Consider the following 16,858-nt stretch of genomic DNA (forward strand, 5'->3'; position numbering starts at 1 on the left):
GCAAGTACTCGATCCATCAGCCTCTGGTACGTGGCCCCCGCGTTCTTCAGCCCAAACGGCATCATCTTGTAGCAGTAGCACGATCTCTCGGTCATGAAGGCAGTCTTCTCTTCATCCATGGGATGCATCTTGATCTGGTTATACCCCGAGAAGGCATCCAGGAAACTTAACAACTTACACCCTGCAGCACTGTCCACCAGGGCGTCTATGCTTGGTAAAGGATATGAGTCCTTCGGGCAAGCCTTAATCAGATCAGTGAAATCGACGCACATGCGCCATTTCCCATTACTCTTTTTCACCAGCACGACATTGGCCAGCCAATCAGGGTACTGCACCTCCCTGATATGGCCTGCAGCGAGGAGTTTCTGTGTTTCGTCTCTGATCGCCTGCCTCCTCTCCTCGTTGAACTTCCTTCTCCTCTGTCGTACTGGTCTTACCTGACTGTCCATCGCCAAATGATGGCACAAGAAGTCGGGGTCGATCCCGGGCATGTCCGAAGCGGACCATGCAAACGCATCCAGATGCCGCTCTATCACCTTAGCGATCTGGTCTTGGAGCTCAACCTCCAGAGATCTTCCCAGCTTGAAGATCTTTCCTCCGATCTCTCTTTTGAGCCACTGCTCGACGGGTTTTGGTCTGGTTTCTCTGGCGATCACCGCCCTGGCGATTCCCAACTCCCTCGCTTCCTCAGGACGATTCCGCGCCTCTTCTTCCTCCAGACCGGCGTTCCCCTCCCCTAGCTCAGCATCCACCATTACCACGTCATTCCCGGCGGTCTCTTCTATTACCGTCGATCTGGGCTTCACACCAGGAGGCGGGGTGGTTGTCACATAACTCACCGACCTCTTGTTCTTCAGGCTATTCTCATAGCACTTCTTCGCTTCTTTCTGGTCGGATTTGATGGTGATCACCACCCTTTCCATAGACGGCAGCTTCACCTTCATGTGTCGGGTCGACGGTATAGCACCTATTCTGTTGAGCGTGGGTCTTCCCAGCAGAATGTTGTATGCTGAAGGGGCGTTCACGACAAGGTACTTGATTTTCTCTGTTCTCGAACCAGCCTCATCTGTAAACGTGGTCCTCAATTCAATGTACCCCCTGACCTCCACCTGGTCACCAGCGAACCCATACAAACACCCTCCATAGGGCCTCAGCTGGTCAAGGGGTAGCTCCAACTGCGTGAAAGTCGGCCAGAACATCACATCTGCCGAGCTTCCTTGGTCCACCAGAACCCTGTGGACCTTCCTTCCTGCTGTGATCAGCGAGATGACTATGGGGTCGTTGTCGTGGGGCACAACGTCCCGAAGATCTTGCTTGGTGAACGTAATGTCCACATCCGGCAAGTGGTCTTCAAACATATCCACCGTCATCACAGACCTCGCGTACTTCTTCCTCTGTGATGCGATGCATCCACCACCTGAGAAACCTCCTGCAATGGTGTGGATTTCTCCGTGGGTAGGCATCTCGTGCTGCTGAGCCTCTCCACCTGCTGGTTGGGAGCTCGACGCGCCCCCGTCCTTCTGTCCAGCAAGTAGTCGTTTAGGAACCCGCTCTTGACCAGATCGTCGAGCTGGTATCCTAAAGCCAAACACGAATCCACGGTGTGGCCAAAGCCCTGGTGGAACTCACACCAGGCGTCTGGCTTTGGTCCCAGCACCTTGTCGCCCACCTTCTCGGGCGCTTTCAACCTAGCTGATATATTGGGAATGACGATCAGGTCCGCCAATCCCATGACAAACTTGTGCTTAGGTGGGCGATTATACTCCCGGCGTGCTGGTTGCGGGCGTCCTTGGCCCCTGCCCTTGTTCTTCCTTGGGTCATAAGGATGACGAGTCCTCTGATCCCTCCTGGCCGCCGCTGTCTCCAGCACCCTCTGCGGCTGGATCCTGGTCTGGGCACGTGGCCTGGCGGGAGCCACGCTGCCCCTCTTCTCGGCGACTTCACTCTCATCGGCGATGTGGGCCACCGCAAGCCGCCTGACCTCAGCAAACGTGGCAGGGTGAGCCCTGATCAATGCCTCGCAGAATGGTCCCGGCAGCACGCCCTTCTTGAATGCGTAGACCAGCATCTCTTCATCTTTGGCCGGCGAGCAGACCATCTGCGCCCCAAAACGATTCAGGTAGTCCCTGAGGGACTCTCCCTGATACTGCCTTATGTCAAACAAATCGTAAGACACCCTGGGCGGTGCCTTGTTCACGATGTACTGCTCGATGAAGATCTTTGAAAACTGTTGGAAGTTGGTTATGTGACCTGTAGGCAGGCTCACAAACCATTCCAGCGCCGTTCCCTGGAGTGTGCTCACAAACATCTTGCAGTACACGGCGTCTGATCCTCCTGGCAGCATCATCTGCGTATGGAACGTGGTGAGATGTGCTTCGGGATCCTCCACGCCGGTAAAAACAGCTTTCACAGGCACCACGCTCGTAGGGATAGGCTTGTCGGTAATCGCCTGAGCGAAAGGCATAGGAAAAACACGAGGCGGCGTTGACGGCGCGACCTCTTCAGCGACTGGGCGCCCTCGCTGTTCCTGAAGAGCTTGACGCAGTTCTTCAGTTACTTTGCTAAGCTCGTCATTCCTGGCCCGAGAGGCGACCAGGTCCTCGTGCATTCTTTCCTGCTCTATGCGCGAGGCCTCCACATTCGCCTGCAGCGAACGCATAATTTCCACCATCTGCGCCATAGTCATGGCGCCTTCAGCAGCAACGGGCGCAACTGGACTTGAACGGTTGCTTCTCATTTTTCTCATGAAAACTTGACGAATCACAGAGAGTAATGAACAACACCTCCTTCAGCGACGATCGATTCAGCGATCAATCGGTCTGAACTTCGCGAAACTTCGAAAGAAACCTCAAGAACACGGCGAACTTCCACAGAAACCTGCAACTCCACCAAAAACCAGCACTTCTTCCACGAAAATCCAAACGAGCCAAAGAACTCAGATCTCACCGAACAAAATCCGCGCAATCAGCAGAAAACTTCACCTCACCGAACAAAAACCCAAACGAACGGTGGAAAACGCGAAATTACCGAACAAATCCTAAATGAACAGCGGGCAATGGTTGCACCAGCACACAACCACACAGAAAACTGCAAAAACCTCCAAGAACTCACGCTGTGGATGGGAACAGGTTTTACACGGCCCCACGGTGGGCGCCTGATGATCCCGCCTGTTGACCAGAACGCTGGAGCTTTGCCTCGTCAAACTTGGATCGACGTATGCGCCGCGTTCGCCTCCGTCCTTCGCCGTGATCCACCTCAAGAACCTGCAAAAGAACAGAACGGCGCCGCTGCGGCCGATCGCACTCCAACGCCCAAGTCAGTGACCGAACCACCAATTACTAAGAGTAACACTCAAGAACTCTCAAGGAACCGTGAACCAGTTCTCTCTCAGCATACTCAAGAACTCGCAAGCGTAAAGAAGACAATATGAACGTGCGTACCTCAGAAGTTCGTTGAGAAACTCTTATATACCTGGACACTTTCTCTCTCCTAGCAGTTACACACCTGGACACATGGCTTGCATCCAGCTGTACACGTGCCTTCATCTGGAGCATCCTTGACTTGGGCGCTACTTCTGACTCTCCTTTGGCTAAGTTACTTATGCATGATACTACTCAGTGCATGGTTGTCTTGGAGCGCAATCTCTACTGGATTGGCGAGTTAGGGTGCCTTCGTACACACCTTCCCTGTGGTCTCGCCGGCCGCCTTCATAATCTGCACCACCTGTTCCACCGTTTATGCCCGAGTAAGCTGTCCCCCGACCTCATCCTCTGGCCAGCTGGGAAGCATCCATCTGCCTTCATCTTCAGCGATGTCCTTGCTTTGGCGATCTCTAATCACTTGGTCGCCTGGATTCATATATGACGACTTCATCTTCAACTTGGTGACCGCCGGTATTGGTGTGATGGAGATCGGAGCACGCCAACTTAATAACTGGCGAGTACGCGAACCCCCCGACCTCCTTCCCTTCTGCCAACTAGGTGTACCATCCAACACGCCTATATCACAGCTCGACGCCATGTCATTACTTCCGACTACCAGGGCGGTACAATAATCATTCTGAGTTTGTTTGGCATTGGTCTCACTCCAATGATCCCATCCCCTGAACTCTCTGGATCCCCGTCCATGTCCTTCATTATAATACTCTATATAATCCTTCATTATTGAACATTGAATAACCCTTTTTTTGAATGATTGTCCTTAAATGAAAAGGATTATAAGCTAATAAGGAAATTTATAAATCATTATATAATATTTTATACAAGGTTTACAACTAGAGATAACAATATTTGAATTGTGCTAATTTTGGATACAAGAGCAAATGTGATGGAGGGTCATCCAAATACACACCAATAAAGGTAGAAGCACTATTTCTATAAATAAAGTAAAATACTTTTGTATATGATTTTTATTTGTAACATACTTTTAAATGCATGTTGTAAAGATATCAAAGACACTCTAGGAGATCCTTACTTGTCGGACAAGCAAGAATGTCTAGAGCATCTTAAAAGGACATATAGGTCACTGTTTAAGCGACCAATCCTACATCAAAATTATATCAAAATGTTTCAATGTAATGTATTCCATATGCTTGTGTACATCCCTTTACCACTAATCTAGCTTTGAATCTGCCAATTGTATCATCTACATTAAATCTCATAGAATGCATCGATCGACATCCTACTAATTTTCATTTTTATTTTTTTACAAGGATCTCATCTCTCATTCATGGCATGCTTCCATTTAGAGTCAAAGCTTCCTGCACAATATATAATTGCTTATAGATGTGATAGTTGAGTTAGTCAAATTCTAATTATAAATGTAATTACTTTATCTTACCGTTGAAGTCAGGATTATAGTAGGTTTAAGGGTACCTTTATGACACGATTTGGAAAAGTTCTTTTTTCTATATCAGGTTCTTGAGGAGAAGATATGTTTTTTGCATTAGTTTCTTGAGGGGACGAATGATGTATATATCATCAACATCAACATTCAAACTTTCGATATCATGCTCAAATTCTTCCTTATTCTGTGATTATTGACCAATCAAATTATTGCACACTCTTAACTTTGTTACTCTTTGTTTTCAATATAGACTCACTATCAACTTCTTGTTAAACAAAATATGAATTTCATCATGATTTTTCTCCTGAATCTCAACTCGAAGAGAAAATATATCAACTACTCAGAAAAAAAAAAAAAACTACAGTAGTAAACATTTGCTTGATATGTAGATTGTAGCACCACTATTTTTTTGTGATAAGCATTACTAAGGAATACAAGGAAAAAACTTACTTTTCTTATATGATCGTGTAAATTAACTTAAGCCACACAATAAAAAACTGTGTTAATTGAGCAATTCTAGAACTTACTAGTGGACATATATGTATTTGTAAGTGATTGAAAAAACATTTTATACTAAGAAACCTAGATGGTGTTTATTTGATACTGTACCTTCATATTGAACTACCATTGAAATTCCAATAATTTAAATACAGACAATCAGAAAAAAGAAGTCCTAATACCAAATTGTTCACTCTATATTTTTTCATTCATATAATTTATAAATAGACTTAAACAAATCTATAATTCTATAAATTATGACTAAATTAAGAAAGATATGAATATAAAATATTTTATAAAAATCTATAATTTAATCAATTAAATATCTTATCAATAAAAATTAGAAAAAAAAAATCAACAAGAATTACATAAAGAAATCAACCGTAATAAAATTTCTGACTTTGTTAAAACAGTCGTATTATACTCGTCTCATCAAAATCGTTAATCGTAGAAATGAAGAAGTGATTCAATTGGCTAACTAGACAATGGGTTTTGGCTATCAGAGTTTGCCTCGCTAATGTCTGCACTTTCTTGTAGTTGCAGGGCATATATAAGCATCCCAACGACGTCGTTCATGGACGGTCTCTGCTCCCCAATATCTGACAAACAACTCAACCCAATCTCGCAAAACATTATAAAGCATTTGAGCGCGATCTTCCCCTTCAAGGTGGGATCCAATATCTGTGCCATGGTCCCATTTTGGTAACAGTATCTAACCCAATTCCCAAGCGACTCTTCTCTCGGCTCCGCCGTGCGGATCAGAGGAGGACGAGCGCACAGTACCTCAAACAACACTACTCCGAAAGAGTACACGTCAGACTTTTCCGTCAAATGTTGTCGTTTATAATACTCTGGATCTATATACCCAAAGCTACCCTTCACAGGGGTGGTGCAGACATTGGACTTGGAATCGCCCGTGGGCCCAATTCTGGAAAGCCCAAAGTCCGAAACCTTGGCTACCCATTCCTCATCCAACAAGATGTTCGTGGTTTTCACGTCGCTGTGGATGATCGTGTATGTTTGGGCGCAGCAGTGAAGATAATGCAGCGCGTGCGCTGCGTCGATACAAATCTGCAAGCGCCGCTTCCATGGCAACGGAGGCTTGTCGCTGTTGTAGAGATGCTCGCGGAGGTTGCCTCGTGCCATGAAATTATAGACCAGGATCATCTCCTTGTTGCTGTTGCAGTAACCGATAAGTGGAACGATATTGCGATGGCGGAGCTGCGAGAGCATCTCGATCTCGTTCAGAAACTCTTCACTGCCCTGCTTTGAACCCGGTTTGTGGCGCTTAATAGCCACCTCGATCTCGTTTGAACCGGGTTTGAAGAGCTTGAGAGTCACCGGGATGAAAATTCTGCGGATGAAGCCCCTGTACACGTGGCCAAATCCCCCGACGCCGACGACGGAAGCGTCGTCGAAGTTGTTGGTGGCGGCTTTGATCTCGAGGAGGTAGAAGCGTCGGCAGATGAGCGTGTTGGCTGACAGTTCGTGTGCATTGGTTGACATCTCGTGTGCATTGGTTGAGAACGAGGGTGGAATTAACATGGATCTTGCGCACCAAACGACGACGAAACCAACAAACGAGACGGAGACGAAAACCATTCCTGCTATGATAATTTTGAGTTTATTCCTTTTCTTTTCGACTGATAAGACGCTCCTTCTCTCTCCGACTGCTATGCCGCCGGCGAGGTTGTTGGAGTCGCTGATTTTGAAGATCTCGAGGCCATTCAAGCACGGATTGCTCGAATTCAAATAAGGATGCAATTGGAGCGAGAGATTAACCTTTTCTTGACTATCTTTTTGGGGAATCAAAACGACGAAGTTTCTCTGCACAGCGAGACCTTTACGTTGGTTGCTCCATCTCATAACATCAGCGTGATCCTCAGCCAGGTCGCTCCCTATGTAAATGCAGAACACCCTATCACCGATGTTCTGATCAAGTTCACAAAAATGGAGCCTAACCAAGTAGTAGAAGCCAGAGTCAACGGGAAAGTCCCAAGTCAACTTAAGAGATCTCTTGGTGATAGGCTCTGTTCTGTGCAGTACCTTTGGTGCCACCAAACCATGGTGCAGGGTTATGTTCCTCTTACCATCCACGTCGCCTGCTAGATCATCATTGTTAGGATTTTTTTCTTTGATTAAATAGTGTTCGTCACCGTCGACCAAGTTTCTGAACAAACCGGTGTTCTTTGGCGGCGAAATTCCTTGACCTACTTTGAGTCTATACTGTGCGTGGAGAGCAGTGTCGGATGTAACGCGGTACAAGGTGTGGGTTCCGACGAGCTTGAAGCCTGCATGATGTGGTGAAGTGTAATAGAGATCGGTTGGGATAGAAAATACCTGGATTCCGTTGATGAGAGCGTGGGAGTTAGGTTGTGAGGGAGTGAAGCTGAGGTTGAGCGTCTCACCGTTGTCAACGTTGACGACGTATTCTCTGAAGATGGTTTCCGTGTCATCCTCGTCGGTGCTGAAACCGTAGAAGAGGGTGAAATGGTTGCAATGAACGGTGAAGGATATTTGTGTAGAAGGAAAGGAGGGGTAAGAAGCGGGGTAGAAGAAGAGGCGAAGGAAATAGGAACCTGGGGTTACGGGGAAGGAGTAATTGAATTGGGAACGAGAGATGCGTGCTGTGGTGTAGGGTAGTTGAAGGGTGGAATTAGATTGTGGTGGTGTTGGGTTAGCGGAAATGGTGTTGTCTTGATGAGACAAGAACATCGAAGCTGTGTCCCCTGTCCATGTTGTTTCACCGTCGTAGGATGTTCCAGTGCTGCCGCAATTGATTGTGAAATTGTTGACTGGGGTGTAGGCTTGGAGGTTCGAAAAGAGGTGGAAGAGGAAGAGTTTTAAGGGGGTGATACTGCTGAACCCCATTGTTAACTAACCTGAAAGACTGTTGAAGTTGTATTGTGAACACTTAATTTTCTCATTCACAACGAGCTTGTAGCAGTTGCAAAGAAGCAAAGAAGACACGAAGGTTCCTAGTACTGTTAAGTATAAGTATAAACATCTATTCTAATCATGGTCATGCTGAACCACAATTCCAATTTTTTATACAATCACTTACAACTCCTAATATTTTAATTATAAATTATTTTTTACTATATATTTATTTTTAAATCTATCACATCAAAAAACTTCAAACTTATCATCTATACATTTGTTTCATTTAAAATAATCACCTACTAAAGTAAAAGTATTATTGTTTTATAGATATTGTTTGAATTTTTTATTTTAAATATAAAATAATTTAGGATGAATCAACTAGTAAAGTAAAAATATTATTATTTTATTATATATATTAAGATTGAATGATGTACATCTAACTTTTTTCTAATTTAATATAGTGAAAATTCAATAGGGTACTCTAAGATAAACCCGTAAATGTTCTAATGTGTTTTCGTTTATAGAAATTTATTATTTAAATACTAGAAAATTAGTTCGATTGATTTTTTTTAATTATTCACGGTTTATAATTCGAGTAAAAATTAAATAAAAGTGATTTATATATATTGTTTTTTGAAAAAATGGTTACTCATACTTCTTGTCTACCTTTTTTGAAGAGGTCAAAATATATACTTCTTATCTACCTTTTTTTCTACTTCTTAATACCTTGGTTTGCACTTGTTGATAATAATGAGTCCTTTTTTCAACGTTTTCCAACATAATCTATTGGGAGACTCTTTCTCAAAATATAAATACAGATCTATTAAAAAAAACTGTTTGACGATGACGTAAATAAGATTTAAATAATAAAAATATTATAAATAAAAAATTATTTTATTTAATATGGATATTTTTATAAATATTTTTTTATAGTATTTTTTAATAAAAATAAGTATGAATAAAATTATTAATGGTTAAATTGTTTTACATATTTTGTTGGGTTCGCGTATCAATTCATATGTAAATCATAGTTACAAAATAAAGAATCGAAAGCATCAAATGATCTATCAGACAAACCATTATACAGTACATTAGACAATATATCAATCAAAGTTCAAAAACTCACCAGGGATAGTCTATCTCAAAAGATTCATAGAAGATTCTCATAACCAACTTATTTTTCAAAACTTTTCAAAGGAATCCACACAAAAAAAAAAAAGTCAAGAAACTCAAAAATTTTCTTAAAACATACATAATGCTTGTACTAGACACTTTAGATGCTTGTTGTACAAAAAAAAGTATCCAAGAATTTTTATTTGAAAGGAAACCTAGTAAACTCTAAAAAAAAAAAAAGAGATGAGTCACAAATGGATAAGCTTAAATACTCAATCTTTCCTAGTCAAAGTCTTTCCTAGATCACTTTCAAAAAAAAAAAAATCTTAAAATTAAGTAGTAAAAGAGTAAAAGAAACTACTGAAATAGAAATAGTAAAACAAATTCTAATTACAATTCTTCCCCCCACACTTAAATCATAAATTGTCCCTAATTCAACTTGAGGGAAGTGGCAGCTGCAATTGTTTCAACCATACTCTCTACAATACAAGCCAAGACTCCTGATCCACAATGGTGCAAAAACACTACTAGCTGGAGTGTCTAACCTAGGCATGCAGTACCTTGGTAAACTATGAAGCAAACCTGTTATGATGAAGAAGCCTTTAAATAGTGGATGGAACTGGGTGGGTCTGGAGGGTGTGTGAAATGGCATAGTTGCTTCCATGGATGAGTGGTAGTATTGTACAAAGCATAGATAGAAGATAGAAATTTATTCAGCATATATGGTCTGATATGGTTGGTTATTTGGAGATCGCCTAAGGGTGATGGTCTAAGGCTAGACAATCTAGCTAGGGTAGACAATCTAGTTGAGGTGGGAGAGATGGAAAGGTAATGTCAAGTTCTTTAAAAAAAGTACTCATACATAAAGGTAAAGTCCTAGAACATTGATGCTTCATGTAAACTTGGTCGCTCTTAGCACAATGACTATCTGCCACAAAATCGGCCATGGCTTCAGAACATATATTAAAGGATGAGATGAACTCCTCCAACTTATCCTTCGAGGTAAACTCGAAGGCATAAAAAGCAACCTCACCGAGTACCCAGAAGTATTATGAATCAGATAAAGGAAGAAATTTGTCCTTTCTTGTCTTCTTGGACGAGCTTGGCCTAGAAGTCCCTCCAATATCTTGGATGGAGGCCTTTTGCTTAGCCATAGTAGCGTTGACCTCATTCCTCTCTGATAACTCTCAATTATGTTGTATTTCTTTAGCCTAATTGCATTTTCTTGGAGTTTCTTTTGATCTTATTTGTTTTTAGATTACATTTGCACTTTCTCTAAAATAAAAGAGTTTCTACAAAAATGACTTAAAAACGACTTCTTATAGCTTATATTTTGCCTAATTTGTCTAATGTAATGTTTTAACCTTTTGAAAATTTTATTTGAAGATGAAATTGACCTAAGAATCATGGAAGAAACTGTTAAAGAAGTGAGACTTGGAAATCGGGAGCTAAAATGATGAAAAATCTCAGAAACAAACTCTAGAAGGTCAACCCTTCGCTGAAAATAGGCAGTAGAAGATCAACAATAACGATGATTGACTTTAGATGGTCAATAGTGTTTGAAAAGAAAAAAGTTGCAGAAGTTAGTTAATAATATAACTGGGAATCGAGGGTCGTTAATGGTTAAAGTTAAAACTCATTCAAAAGTAGAAACTCTATAAATAAAATTGATTAGAAACACAAAGATAGACAATATGAAGTAGAATAGATTATAAAGAGATAAGGAGTCAAATAATGAAGTTGATTAGTTTAATTTTCTATAGTTCGTTTTCTGTTTTTGATGTTTCATTTCTAATAAAAAGTACTTTGTTTTCTTCTATGTTTTCTCCATCATTTCTTCTTCTCTTTTTGTTCAATGTTTTGTAATCGTTGTTCGAAGTTGAATTTTGTTTTGAAAATTGGTAGCAGTGAAACGAGAATCATACAAACTAATTCATTTATCATACAAACTAATTCATTGTGTTTTCTTCAGTAACAAGGATTCTAGATTTGCTTCTTTTGCAAATTGAAGATGAAGATTAATAATCATGGTTTTTGTTCCATATTTTTCGTTTGAAAATTGAATTTCGTTTTCTTGTTTTTAATTCGTTGTAATTCTTGTTTGTTTACATTTATGCACTTTACAATTCTAGTTTACAAGTTCTTTGTTTCAATTAGATTTTAATTCAATGTCATTTATATTTTCTACTACGCCCTATTTTACGTTTCAGCCATCTAAATTTACTGCAATCTACAATTATGCAATTTAATTTCCAGCAATTTACTTTTCCAACCGTTTACTTTTTAGCAATTTACATTTCTTGAGATTTACAATTTTTGTCATCTACTTTTCTTGTAATTTAAGATTTTGCCATTTATGTTCTTTCTCATTTACTTTTTTGTTTCTTTTTTCCTTTTCTGCAATTTCTTCATATACCCATTAGACAGTCTAGTAAGTGGTTGTTTACTAGAAGGTTTAATCATTGTGTGAAGAATCTTTCATTGAAAGTCATTTGATTTTCTCCAAAGCAATCATCAGACGGACTAGCAAGCAATTGTAAACTAAATGATGTGACAATTGCGTTTTAATGAATTTTGTTTCATTCCTTTCATTTTTCATTTACCTTGCCCTCTATGTTTATGTCTTTATTTTTCTATTGTCTATATTCCTATTTTTACATTTTTATGTGTTGCTAAACAGTCCATCAGATGATTGTCTATAGACGGTCTAGTATTCACTTTGTTTTATTGTTTAATTTTTTTTTACAATGTATTTAATTCCAATTTTTCTTTTCTCTTTATTAATTTGTAACCAAAAAATTATAGGCAATGAGTTATGTACATGTGATGTTTTTCTTACACTACATTAGGGGCATTTAGTTTTATTTTGAGTCTTGACATGACTAACAGTTTTATCACTCCCCGATTCATTGATGGTGGCTATCACGACACTATGGGAGTAAAAGGAGAAGGAATTGGAAGCAGTAGTAGAAGAGGTAGACATTCCTAGTTAAAAAAAGTGGGTAGCAAACACGAACGAGCACAAGAAAAATTGAAAGAAAAAGTACAGGGAGAAAGGAAAGCAAAAGTGCACCACACACCATCTGAAGTGAATAAGTAAGTAAACTATACTAAGGTCGAATTCCTGAGCTTGGGAGGCTGAGTACTACCCAATATCGATATTTATGAAGCAGTTAACCGAGATAACGGAAATTAACCACCTACAATTACCACTTTTATTGCTTATACTGAAAAATAACCGATCCACGTTTCCATATAACTTGACACGAATATGCAATAACCGCATGATATTTAAGACATTATACAAACTACCAAGGTCTATAAATATCATCTCAAAAAATATTCTTAATTCACTTAATACTTTCTTTACTATTCATTTATATTTTTCCATACTTTCAATGACTTCAACATCAAAAAGTTTTCTATAAATATATTTTTAATCAGTCTACTATCATCAAAGCTCTACTATCTTTAAAAGAAAATATTAACTTTTGAGTTCATCTAGGACTTTCAACCTCATAAGACTCCACACATCACCCAGATAAGAACACACTCCTTTCGAGTACAAAAAATAATCCATTAAGTAATGTATTTGTATCATAAGGGAATTGTTATATGATATTGGGATAAGTAGCAACAAAACTTAATGTACTTTGTCTTTGTTGCGATACAATTTATTAAAAGTATAGAAGTGATAGAACAAAAAAAAATTTAAAAGCCTAAACGTAGTTCGTAGGTCCTAAAATAATTTTGGTTTTCATTATCCCAGGACTTGCAGAGGTCTGCGTTAATTGGATTGGGTCAACGCGGCTTTGGATCCATAATCTCTGAGAAAGGAGTGCAAGACAAGACCGTATTATTACTATAGCTGGTGTCTTCACTACTGGAAGTCGTGGAAGTCACACTCAAATCAGTAGTACTAAAGCTATATTCACTAATTTCCACTCCTTTCTCAATTGCGCTTTGCTCTGCACTTTCTTGTAGCTGCAGGGTAAACTCCAGCATCCCAACCACATCCTTCATGCTCGGTCTCTTCGCCCCATCTTCCAACAAACAGCTCATCCCAATCTCACAAAACTTCTTCAGGCACTCTCCTGTTATCTTCTTCTTCAATGTCGGCTCCACAATCTCTGTTATGGTCCCCATTCGGTCACAATGTCTCACCCAATAAGAAAGCGACACCTGTTTCGTCTCCGCAGAGTGAACCAAAGGTGGACGACCACACAGTACCTCAAACAGCACAACGCCGAAGGAGTAAACATCAGACTTTTCCGTCACACGATGACGTTTGTAGTATTCCGGATCGATATAGCCGAAGCTTCCCTTCACATGGGTACTCACGTGGGACTTGTCCATGCCTGTGGGCCCAAATCTTGAAAGCCCAAAGTCCGAAACCTTTGCAACCCACTTCTCATCCAACAAGATGTTCGTGCTTTTCACGTCGCGGTGGATGATCGTGTGCTTCGCGCCAGTGTGGAGATAGTGGAGTCCACGCGCGGCGCCGATACAGATCTGCAACCGCTGCTTCCACGAGATGGCGGGGTTGTCCGTGTTGTAGAGATGGTCTCGTAGGGTGCCACGCTCCATGAAGTCGTAGACAAGGATCATCTCGTTCATCTCGTTGCAGTATCCGATTAGGGACACGAGATGAAGATGGCGGAGCTGCGAGAGCATCTCGATCTCGTTCATGAACTCGTGCGCACCCTGCTGCGATTCCGGTTTCAGGCGCTTGATGGCCACCGGGGTGGAACCGGCGTCGATGTAGCCCTTGTACACGTGGCCGAATCCCCCGACGCCCACGATGAAGACATCGTCGAAGTTTTTAGTGGCGGCTTTGATCTCCGAAAGGGAGAAGTGGCGGCAGAGATCGGACGGTAGAGAAGTGTTTGTGGTAGTTGACTTGGTCGTTGTGAAGGAGAGTGGACCCCACTTGGAAGTCGTGGAAGACTTTGACGTGTTGTAATCTTTTGGCTTTGTTGTTCTCTTGAGTCGGAAAAACAGGACAAGGAAAACGATTAGCGAGATCAAAACGACGCCGGACACCGCCCCTGCTAGGACGGCAATTATCGTCGTTTCACTTCCGCTTCTGGTCTTTCCGTTTTGGTCGGGATTGTTGTTCTGTGGAGTCTGAACCGGGTCCGGGTTGGGTCCTGAGAGGTTGTTTGAGCCAGCTTCGCTGATTTTGAAGATCTCGAGACCGTTCAGGAAGGCGTCGCTGTAATCCGTATCCACACTGCTGTCGTAAGGATGCATTTGAAGCGAGAGATTAAACTTTTTCTGAGTACCATTCATGGGAATCATTACGGCGTAGTTTCTGTGCACAGCTAGGCCTTTTCGTTTCGCACTCCATTTCATTACGTCTGCACGATCTTGAGCCAACTGGCTATTTATGTAAATGAAGAATTGTCTGTCACCGATGTCATTGATAAGAGGATCAAGCTCGCAAAAGTGGAGTCTGAGAACGTAAGTGAAGCCACAATCAACGGGGAACACCCAAGTCAGGTTGCTCATTTGGTTCAGAGTGCCGTTTGTGCCCTGGTTACGCGCTGTTCTGAACAGTTCCTTCGGTGCCACGTAATCAGGATTCACGGTTATGTTCATCTTCCCATCGATGTCAGCTGATAGATCATTATTCTGTGGATTTTCTTTAATAAAAAAAGCTTCTTCGTGAGCCCAATCCCTGAGCAAACCGGTGTCGTTTTGTGGCGGGATTTCTTGGCCCCCAGATTTGATTCTATACTCAGTCTGGAGCGCGAAGCTGGTTAGAACGTTGAATTGCGTACCATGTCCCACTAGCTTGACTCCTGTATCATCTTGTGGAGTGTAATATAAATCGGTTGGCATGGAAAGCACCTCGATTCCATTGATGAAAGCGTAGGAGTTTGGATAGGAGGGAGTGAAGGTGAGGACAAGCCTCTCACTGTCGTTGACGTTGACAACGTATTCTCGGAAGATAGTGTCGGCGGCTTGAGCGTCGGCCACTTGAGCGTCGGCGTGAAGAGAGGCGTTGAAAGCGTTGAGGAGAGTGAATTGGTTGGATTGAACGGTGAAAGATGCGTGGCTGCGGGGAAAGGAAGGGTAGTCGGAAGGGTAGAAGAAGAGGCGAAGGAATTTGGGGCCTGGGGAGACGGGGAAGGAGTAGTTGAATTGGGAACGGGACAAGCGTGCAGTGGAATAGGGGATTTGATTGGTGGAAGGAGACTGTCTTGTTGCCTTCTCTGAAACGGAGCCTTCTTTGAAAGATAAGTACTTTGTGTCTTCGTCGCCGGTCCACCTTCTTTGAGCGTCGGAGGATTTCCCGGTGGTGCCGCAACTGATGGTGAAAATATCCTCGGGGGTGTAGGCGTGGAGGTGTAGGGAGAAGTAGAGAAGGAGGAAGAAGAGTGTTAAGGAGGTCATGGTTTGGTGTTAACAAGTGAGAACTGTTGGGAGCGCTTAATACTAAAGGAATGTTGAGAGTCTCTGAATGACTTGGACCAGTCAAAGTAGCAAATACGTGGAGTTGAAAGAACTTCATATTTCAAATTTCCACAGGCCTACCAAAATATTGATAAAATATTTTTTTCTATTTTCCTTTCTGCGCAACAATTTATTCCTCTCTAAGTAAGGAAATTAAAAATTTATAAAAGCTTAAATTAAAATTTACATATTTTTTTAAGAACAGAATTAGTAATTTCAATTTTTTAATCAAAACAAACAACAAAAAGTTATAAATAAATATTAAAATTGAATAACTTGGCAAGTAACTAAAAAATATATTCAAGTTTTCACTTTATTGTGTGATGTTAGGGATATAATTTTATGAATCTATCATATTTAGGACTAGTGGTCACACAATATACATAGAATATATGTTTGAGAGCAAAAAACTTTAGTTAGATTATACAAAAATAGACAGCAAATAATACCGTCCAATTGGCAAGTGTCACCTTTGCTCGTTGTTTTTTTTTTCTCCATAAAAAAATGATTAAAATTATTTTTTTTAATTTATTTTCTTCTCAATCAAATGGTTTGATTTATATTTATAATTAAAAATAAAAATAAACCAAATTGCTTAACGTATTTTTATATAATGTTATAGATTTAGAATAAATTAATAACTAACAATATATATATATATATGTATATATATATATATATGTGTGTCTCTTGTTTATATTTTAATTGCATTTTATTTATAATATATTTATATTTACATTTATTAAAACAAGGTGATAACTTTAAATTTAACTATAACTTGTGTAAATTATTTGTGAATATAAAAAAAAATTAAATTAAATATATAACATCATATAAAAAATATTTACACCGTATACTTTATTTAAAAAAATTATTTATAACATAAAAGTATCCACTTTCTGTTTATCCGTTTATTCAGATCATTATTTAAAATACTAAAAAATAGTTTTACAAATTAGACATTTTAAAATAAGGTTATTTGAATTAGTTATTCTAATATTAACTGTTCCTACTAGGAAGATTGGACTTAAAGAACTATTGAAGTCTAATTCTACTTTCT

At 40.6% G+C, this 16,858-nt stretch overlaps 2 protein-coding genes across 3 annotated transcripts; both read right to left on the bottom strand.

Moving 5' to 3' along the window:
- Positions 1-5,617: 5,617 nt before the first annotated feature.
- On the bottom strand, positions 5,618-8,395 carry LOC137836995 (receptor-like protein kinase FERONIA). 2 transcript variants are annotated; one of them, XM_090301589.1, is made up of 2 exons: positions 7,923-8,361; positions 5,618-7,810 (listed from the first exon to the last, which is right to left on the bottom strand). In XM_090301589.1, the coding sequence occupies exon 2, from the start codon at positions 7,207-7,209 to the stop codon at positions 5,818-5,820; it is 1,392 nt and encodes a 463-aa protein (XP_090157715.1). In that variant the 5' UTR covers positions 7,210-7,810; positions 7,923-8,361; the 3' UTR covers positions 5,618-5,817. The 2 variants fall into 2 exon arrangements, with proteins under 2 accessions (XP_090157715.1, XP_068501908.1); XM_068645807.2 differs by having other exon boundaries at positions 5,618-8,395.
- Positions 8,396-12,895: 4,500 nt separating this feature from the next.
- Positions 12,896-15,952, bottom strand: LOC137836998 (receptor-like protein kinase FERONIA). The gene has a single exon (XM_068645809.2). It carries the CDS (start codon positions 15,736-15,738, stop codon positions 13,141-13,143), a length of 2,598 nt encoding a protein of 865 aa, XP_068501910.1. The 5' UTR covers positions 15,739-15,952; the 3' UTR covers positions 12,896-13,140.
- Positions 15,953-16,858: the final 906 nt, after the last annotated feature.

This window comes from Phaseolus vulgaris, chromosome 4, assembly GCF_051622355.1.
Source record: "Phaseolus vulgaris cultivar YP4 chromosome 4, ASM5162235v1, whole genome shotgun sequence".
In the NCBI taxonomy this organism is placed as follows: domain Eukaryota; kingdom Viridiplantae; phylum Streptophyta; class Magnoliopsida; order Fabales; family Fabaceae; genus Phaseolus; species Phaseolus vulgaris.

Coding starts and splice junctions, on each gene's coding strand:
- LOC137836998 (XM_068645809.2), bottom strand. CDS start 15,738: ATGACCTCCTTAACACTCTTCTTCCTCCTTCTCTACTTCTCCCTACAC.
- LOC137836995 (XM_068645807.2), bottom strand. CDS start 8,214: ATGGGGTTCAGCAGTATCACCCCCTTAAAACTCTTCCTCTTCCACCTC.